Source organism: Protobothrops mucrosquamatus, unplaced genomic scaffold (genome assembly GCF_001527695.2).
Source record: "Protobothrops mucrosquamatus isolate PMUCROS unplaced genomic scaffold, P.Mucros_1.0 scaffold4417, whole genome shotgun sequence".
Classification (NCBI taxonomy): Eukaryota; Metazoa; Chordata; class Lepidosauria; order Squamata; family Viperidae; genus Protobothrops; species Protobothrops mucrosquamatus.
The window spans coordinates 14,165-23,022 of record NW_015390330.1 but is presented as its reverse complement, the minus strand read 5'-3'; the positions used below and the strand labels follow the sequence as shown (position 1 = coordinate 23,022).

The window sequence follows — 8,858 nt, the reverse complement described above, 5'->3', positions numbered from 1 at the left end:
GTAGCCAGTACTCTTTCAACTAATCAACCACAACTGTTGTGTTCTGGCTCACTGCACAACCCCACTGCTCCAGCTACTAAATTTAAATATCTTAACAGATAGTTAAAAAAAGGACACACGGAAGGAGACTGCAGGCAAATTGCAATTATTAAAAGTTTATTAATAAGATTCCAAGACTACAAAGGAAGGAGTTTCTTCCCGAAAATAGGTTGGGAAACTCAAGTGGTGAGGAATAATTGCCTTGGAACTACTCAACTACTCTTCCTCCTGGTCAGAATATAACAAAGGGAGATGGCAAGATTTCTTTAGCTAAATCTTAAAGAGGAATGAAAAGACAACGAGCACCATTTTGTGCGAATTAACACAACTCTGAGGATTGAAATGCTTTCTGAATTTGATATATGTGTGCCACTTCCTTATCATATAGTCTTTAAGTAAATTAAGAGGGAAATCAAGGAAGCCATCAGTCCTCCGACTAGAAAAGATAGTGGGATGGTAATGGGCAACCGGGAGAAAACTGAAGGGCTTAATCCCTATTTTGTATCCCTCTTTCCGTATCCTGGGGAGGGAAAAGAAAAATGCAGATCAAACTAGGAAAGGGAACACCTGACTGTTCTGAATGAATTCAAGTATTTGGGACCAGAAAGGTTCTTCTGAAGTGCCTTCCATGGATTTATATGGTTTCTTCGGTGTGCATTCTTTTATGAATGAGAATTATGGTGTCTTTCTGGAGTAAAGCTCTTTCCACACTCCCTGCATTTACATTTATTCCCTGTAAGGATCCTGGTGAGTCAGAAAAAGAGTTTCTACTGGAGGCATTTATCCATTTAGAAGGCTTCTTTTCCCTGCATGGATCCTTTCACGATGATTAAGATGTTCTTTCCCAATAAAATTATTTCCACACTCCATGCATTATATGGATTTTCTCATGTGTGGATTCTTTCATGAGTCTTGTTAGAACTTTTTGCACACTACACGCATTTATGTAATTTCTCCTTCATGTGGATCTTTTTATGAAAATTAAGTGGTCCTCTTTGAGCGAAGCTTTTTCCACACTCTGTGCATTTATATGGTCTCTCCCCTGTATGGATTCTTTCATGATTAATAAGAGCACTTGTCTGATTAAATTGCTTTCCGCATTCCATGCACTTGTATGGCCTCTCCCCAGTGTGAATCCTTTCATGACGAGTAAGATCTCTGTTCCAGTTAAAGCTTTTTCCACACTCCAAGCATTTATATGGTCTCTCCACTGAGTGGATCCTTTTGTGAGAATAAAGATGACCTGTCCTAGCAAACATCTTTCCACAGTCTGTGCATTTATATGGTTTATCTCCTGTGTGAATTCTTTCGTGACCAGTAAGACATCCTTTCCTGACAAAACTCTTTCCACACTCCAAGCATTTATATGGTCTCTCCCCTGTGTGGATCCTTTTATGAGTGCTAAGATGTCCTTTCCAAGCAAAGCTCTTTCCACACTCCATGCATTTATATGGTCTCTCCCCAGTGTGGATCCTCTTATGATGAATCAATTCTGAGTTCCGACAAAAGCTTTTTCCACACTCCATGCATGTATATGGTCTTTCCCCTGTGTGAATTCTTTGGTGCACAGTGAGGCGCCCCTTGTCAATAAAGCTCTTTCCACACTCTATGCATTTATATGGTTTGTCTGCTGTATGAATCATTTGATGTCGACCAAGGTCTCTGCTGTCAAAAAAGCTCTTTCCACATTCCAGGCATTTATATGGTCTCTCCCCTGTATGGATCTTTTTATGAGCATTAAGATGTGCTGTTTGAGTAAAGCTTTTTCCACACTCTGTGCATTTATATGGTCTCTCCCCAGTGTGGATTCTTTCATGATGAATTAGACCTCTGCTCCAGTTAAAGCTTTTTCCACACTCCAAGCATTTAAATAGTTTCCCCCCAAAGTGGGTCCTTTTATGAGCATTAAGTTGTGCTGTTTGAGCAAAGGTTTTTCCACACTCTGTGCATTTATATGGTCTCTCCCCTGTATGGATTCTTTCATGATGAATGAGATGAGCTTTCTGAGTAAACTGCTTTGCACAGTCGGTGCAGTTGTATGGTCTCTCCCCGGTGTGGATCCTTTCATGAACAGTAAGATGTCTTTTCTGAGTAAAGTCTTTTCCACACACTATGCATCTATATGGTCGCTCCCCAGTATGGATCCGCTTATGACGAATAAGTTCTGAGTTCCAACAAAAGCTTTTTCCACACTCCATGCATTTATATGGTTTTCCCCCCATGTGTATCCTTTGATGGAAAATAAGGCTCCAATTGTCAATAAACCTGTTTCCATACTCCATGCATTTATATGGTCTCTCACCTGTGTGGATCCTCGGATGACAATGAAGATTACTTTTGCTACTGAAGCTCTTTCCGGACTGCATGCATAGTTTCATCTTTTTGCTTAGGCTGAAATCTGTCTCATATTTTACAAAGGTATGTGGTTTGTGTTTCCTATACAGTATTTTAGGTAAAGTAAAAGAGAAGGAATGACTCTTTGCAGACATTTCTCTTTCCATTGTCAATAGCCTTGGCTGCTTTTCTTTTTCATTCACCAGCCCATCACCATCACCTGCTTGTAAAAAAAAGGAAAAATAGAAATTATCATTAGAATTTACAATGATGGCGAGGGGGGGGTCCTCCCCAAATCAAAAATATGTCCATCTTATCATCAAGTTTGGCACCAGCTATGTGTCAAGCTAAGAGATGGTGGACGCAAATTGTTATCTAAGAGACTCTAATAGTATCCAAGGAATTTTCCAGCCCTGAACCAGATTAAGATTTTGCTACTGATAGGTCAGTCTCACAAGGGATTTCCATGGAACATCCAAGGCCTTTCCCAAAGCCACGGTGAACATTTTTGCCAAGGCCTTATGTTCTAGAAGAGTGGCTATGGTGACAACCTTGGACAAAATTGCCCATGAAGTGCCTCTGCTGGCTTGTGTTCTAGGGGGGCCTTGGCAGTTGAAGGGAATCAAAGGTAAGTGTACAGGGCTCTTTGCGGCCATGGCTCTTCCACTGGATATTAGCTATACAGTCAACATTCTGATCCTGATTTTCCTGAGATTAGGAAAGGTTAAAAAGATGGTGGCCAGATGGTGGTCAGTAGAGTTCGGACCACCTTAAGCAACTGAGTGCAGATATCTTCCCTGTTTACCTCCCACTTAAAACACTTTCCCCAATGAATGAAACCCAGAGCAAAGAGGGTCCTTACCCAAAGAAACCATATTTCTAAAAAGCTCCAGCATGACTTCCCTGCACAAGGCTTTCTGGCCAGAATCCAGCAATGCCCACTCCTCTTCTGTAAAGTCCACAGCCACCTCCTCAAAGGGAACAGAGTCCTAGAAAGAGAAAGAAAATCTTCTCCCGCAGACAGTCCTCTCTTATTTTTTTTTCTTACTTCCAAAAGAGAAAACAGAGCTTTGCAAGAGACCAAATGGGCATTTTCTAATAGGACAGGCATAGGTTCTACAGATCCACATAGTCCTCAGGGCTGTGAATGTCTTAGAAAACAGGACAAACCTACTAGGAAGTTCTTACCTTGCCTATTTCAAAATATTGAAAATGAGCCTGGAAATCTCAGATCATTTGAGGAATACCCTTATTTTTACAAGCAATTAGTGCCGACATAGCGGTTTTTATACATGTGTGATTCATTTTTAAGTGGATATTTTGGCCTATTTCTGAAACAATTTTTTTTTTTACAATTTCTCTCGTCTTGCTTAATGGCCTCAATTTTTTAAACTGGTTGTCCAAAGTTTTTTTTAAAATATTCCAACGTATCAATTACATTTCCTAATACAAGACTCTTCTGAATTGTCTTTCTTGTGCATCCCCAGAACAATTCTGAAGGTTGAATCAGTGAGACTCACTGGGTCATTTTCTCACAAAAAACCTACGCTTACCTGGCAAGTTGGCCCTATTTGGATCTTCGAGAAAACATCCTCTTTAGAAGGACTGGATCGATCCCCTCTTCCCTGAAGCTCTGATGAAATGTCATCCATGAACAGCTCCTGCAACTAAAAGAACAGCCTGGTTTATCATTCACTTACAAATGAAGATAAAGGTGTTACTTGTCCTTTCCCAACCCATCAAAGTGAGAGACCTTGGGAGCTCCTGTTCTGTGGATGGCTACTATTTCTTGATTAATGCTAGCCACTTTTGTGAAATACTTCATTACTTTTTTTTTATTTTGTTTTTTTATTCCGATCAGGAATTAAGTGTTCATTTCCTTCTCTTCACTTGACAGGTATGGCCTTTTCCTGTTTGTAGATGTAGTTATGCCTGTTCTATCTCTTACTTCAGGAGTACTTTGCTTTATATTTGGGGACGTTTGTTGAGGGATAGGACCATTCTTCCCTTCCTTTTGTGGAGGCTTCTCTGTGCCTCTTGCAGTGTGGGACAACACCAGCCTGGCAGTTCAGGGAGAGACTTTGGGATAAAAACAGAGATGCCTTCAGGGATAAAATGCACCCCTTGAAAACACTGTGATTGTCATTAAAAGGCAATTTCAATACTTCATTATTTCTCGCCTTAAATTCCCAATCACAGTTAATTTTTAGTTATAAATCTTTTAAAATAATTTTGACTATCCAGAAAAGAAGAGTCCATCCAGAGAATTTCTATTGGAAAGTCTGGGAAGCAAATCACGTCCACCCTTCACACATTCTGCCTTCTGCAATTCAAAGGCACAAATCAGAATAGGATCAAAGTGCCGAGGGAAACAACAAATGTGTGAAAACATTCCTCCTGATCTTACCACAACCCGAGATCTCTTTTATCCCGAGATCTGTTTGATGAAATAAGTAAATAGACCTTTCCCCCCTCAAGATTACCACTTTCGGTGAAAAAAAAATGCTAAACCACCTCTCAGCAGGGTGCCTTGAACTGCAGTCATTTCTGTCCTGAGGGCTAACCAGATGTGTGCCCTAATCTCTTAATGTTTGCGATTTGTAAGAAATCACAAACATTAAGAGATTAGGGCACACATCTGGTTAGGGCACACATCTGGCACGCATACATCAACATCCCATGGGATTTTTTTTACCAGTGTGGAAACAGAAGCATTTGCCTCAAGATGAAATGAGTTCCCAAATATTAGGAGCTGCTGAAAACCTTGCACTGATTTCTTCTTCATATCTGTGATTTCTTACTGAGAGGCTGCTAAATCTATCAGCGTCCCCCCCCCCCCTTATGCATCCTTCGGGATGAAGTCGTCTCACCTGCCGGCCCTCTCCGGGGAGCTCCCGGGGGGCGGAGGAGGGCGGCGGGCCGAGCAGGAAGCCCTCGGCTAGGGCCACCGCTTGGGCGCAGCTCTCCGCCCCGCACTCCCGTAGCCAGCCCGCCAGCTCCGGGGGCAGCAGGGCCAGCAGTTGCTCCAGCACCACCCGGTCCAGCATCTCGGCTTTGCCGCCCCGCTCGGGCCGCAGCCACTCGCGGCACAGCCGGTGCAGGCGGCTGCAGAGCGCCCGGGGCCCCTCGTCCTCCCGGGGGCGGCAGCTGCGGAAGCACCGGCGCTCGGCCTCGGAGCTGCGGGGTCCCTCGGGGAGGCCGCTCGGGCCGCCGCTCCCCGCTTGAAGAGCCGCTGCTGCTCCCGCCCACGGAGACCCTCGGGCCTCCATTCGGCCTCCCGCTTCGGCGAAGCCCGAACGGGGAAAGCTCCCTCTGAGGCGACCCTCGTCACGGCGGACCCTCCCCCGCCCGCTCCTCCCCCTCGCCCCGCCCCTCTCCCGGTTTCTGGGGGGGGGGACGAGAAGGGGCGGGTCTCCGCTGCCTCAGAGCTTCTGAGGCGGAGAAGAGCAGCTGCAAGTCGCTCCCGCCTCAGGTTCCCGCGCCCTCCTATCCCCACAGAATCTCGGTCAGAAAGGGCTGCTTCCTAGAGAGGCAAAACCCGATAAGCCCCTTGGTTTACTGCTCTTGGCTAGAGCGGCGTCTTCTAAGGCAACTATCGCTTGTCTTGTCCTCTGCTCAGTTCTGAGGGCCGGCAACGGTCTTCTGCGCATGCTCTGTTCTTTGCAATCGCTCAAAAATCTGTAGAAGTCGGCTAGGCTGGGTGCCGGGGATGATGGGCATGGAGGAGATAGAGTAGTGGCCAATATTGTGGAAACCTTTTGGGAAAAGTGTATTTTTGAGGTTTGATGGCTAATAACGCCACTTTTTTGGAATAGTACCATAAAATTATATATCAATGGAGAGATGATTTAATGAAGAATGTAATGCAACGTAGTGTTAAATAAGTAAGCAATAACCGTTTTGGGGATTCCTTCAAACCAGTTGGCCCTCTCTGTTGTCTGTATTAACACTGTGGTAACGCTCAATGTAGGAACCCCTCCTTTTTCTGCAGCGTGCACATCTGCCCGTTGTTTTTAGTCTCTATTTCTGCTGGGTTGAAATCTTGACTTTTTTCTGCTTGATCTTTCCCGGCTTCTTGATTCTTGGAAGAGTTGATCTGGTTTCAAGGGGTTGCACTACTTAAAAAGGTTGTCCGCCTAAAGTGGGTTTGTCTCCGTTTCAGAGTTTCTTCTCCAAAATGTGTTGGGAAACTCAAAGTGGTCAGGAATAATTGCTCTGGCAACTGCCCCAAAAGAGGTTGCCTTCTTGAGGCAGACCTTACTGGATTAAATATGCATGCGATTGGGGCATTGATTAATGACATCACACATACAGGTAGTCCTCGACTTAACGACCACAATTGAGCCCAAAACGTATGTTCCTAAGTGAGGAATTTGTGGTTTTGCCCCCAGTTTATGACTTTTCTTGCCATGTTTGTTTAAGTCAGGCAGGTCAAATGCGCGACGTATCGCGACTTTCCCATTGCCGGCAATGAGGTGGCCACGGTTTTGATTTGATGCATCTGGCCACGGGCCGGCAATTTGACATGCCTGGTTTAAGTGAATCATTGCAGTGGCTAAGTTAACAACAGGATTGTTAAGTGAATTTGGCTTCTCCATTAACTTTGCTTGTCAGAAGGTCGCAAAAGGAAATCACATAGCCCCTGGACCGGGGTAGGCAACCTTGGCTCTTTTATGACTTGTGACTTCAACTCCCAGAATTCCTCAGCTTGGAAACCTCTCCCTTTTCCCTTAGCATGGCTGGCTCAGGAATTCTGGGAGTTGAAGTCCACGAGTCATAAAAGAGCCAAGGTTGCCTACCCCTTCCTTCCCTGGACACTGCAATCGTCACATAGACGAACCAGTTGCTAAGCATCCGAATGTAAATCACATGCCCATGGGGATGCTGCAACGGTCCTAAGTGTGAAAAATGATCTTAAGTCACTTTTTTCAGTGCCGTTGTAACTTTGAATGGTCACTAAACTGTTGTAAGTCAAGGACTACCTGTAATTGCCCAGAGTTACTCGGAGTTGGACAGCATATAAATTTAATCAGCATTACTTGTTTGGAATCAATGACGTAGTGCACGGGTGTCAAACTCGATTGTGTCACATGATGTATTGTGATGTATCGTGACATTCTTTGCTTTTGCAGAGCCAGGGTGGGTGTGGCCTGTGTGTGATGCATCTGGCCCATGGGCCGCCAGTGTGACACCCCTGACATCGTGTGTTATTCAAAAGAATAGCACATTGAGGAGAAAAAAGAGGCAGTATTTTGGAAATACAGTTCTTTCTAAGGAATTGCTTTTCATTTTACAATGATAATGTGTTCCTCTTAATATATTCTAGGGGTTTGTTTTTTCCCCAACCTTCTTGGCTTTCTAAATAAAGTCTAGTTAGAACAACTGGCCACGGGATGATCCAATGCTGTATTAATCATTTTGTTCAGTTACTTTTATTATTGGTGAGACATGTTTTCGTCAAAATTATTGTAATAATTTTTGTATTTTGGATTGTTCTGCGGCAAGTTGTTCCATGGTGAGTTGGCCATGATTGCTTCCATTCTAAGTGTTTATGGCTGAACTGACAAGCTTTATTGCTCAAGATATAACGGAGATAATGTTTTCCTTTTCCAAACCAAGGAATTGTTTTCTTTTGTTCTGCCTCATCCTGGCAGAATCCATGTTCCTGGGTGGGGTGAGTGAAGCACTCCAGGAGCATTTGCCAAACCTCACAGACTCCCTGGAGGTATGAAGTTAAAGCAAGCAGGAAGCATCTGTGTCAGGCAACCATGAAAAAAAGAAAATCTTTTCAGGATCAGCAGAAAACAATAAAGGAACCCACAGGCAAAACTATGCTTCAGATTAGCATTTAGTAGAAGAGGGACGAAGGCTTTGAAAAAAAATATTCAAATGCTAAGATCAAAAGAGAGTAGGCAATTATTTTCTTTGTGAAACTTTATGGAAGCAAAAATTGAAGAAGCACGGTAGAAAGAATATTGGAGCTATCCAACAAAAGGAACAGAAGAAATAGGGAAGACATGATAGCAGTGTTCCAGTATCTGAGGGGCTGCCACAAGGCAGAGGGGGCCAGGTTGTTCACCAAAGCACCAGATGGAAGGACGAGAAACAACGGTTGGAAACTGACCAAAGAAAGAAGCAATCTGGAACTAAGGAGAAATTTCCTGATAGTGAGGACAATCAACCAGTGGAACAGCTTGCCACCAGAAATCGTGGGCTCTCCATCACTGGAGATTTTTAAGACGAGACTAGACATCCACCTGTCTGAGACGATATACGTTCTCCTGCTCAAGCAGGGGGCTCGACTAGAAGACCTCCAAGGTCCCTTCCAACTCTATTCTATTCAGTAGTGAGAAAGATCCTGCACGTCAGCAGGAAAAACCAGATGCACAGGGTTACCTGCTTCAGCACTAGTGCCTGTGATAAGATCTTGGTGTCCTGGTGGACCATCACTTAACTACAATAAAAGCCAGCAATGTGCCATAGCT

General features: G+C 44.1%; 1 protein-coding gene across 1 annotated transcript; it reads right to left on the bottom strand.

Moving 5' to 3' along the window:
* Nucleotides 1-903: 903 nt before the first annotated feature.
* LOC114923572 (zinc finger protein 345-like) lies at nt 904-5,642 on the bottom strand. The gene is made up of 4 exons (XM_029286655.1): nt 5,244-5,642; nt 3,927-4,040; nt 3,236-3,362; nt 904-2,596 (listed from the first exon to the last, which is right to left on the bottom strand). The coding sequence occupies exons 1-4, from the start codon at nt 5,640-5,642 to the stop codon at nt 972-974; spliced, it is 2,265 nt and encodes a 754-aa protein (XP_029142488.1). The 3' UTR covers nt 904-971.
* Nucleotides 5,643-8,858: the final 3,216 nt, after the last annotated feature.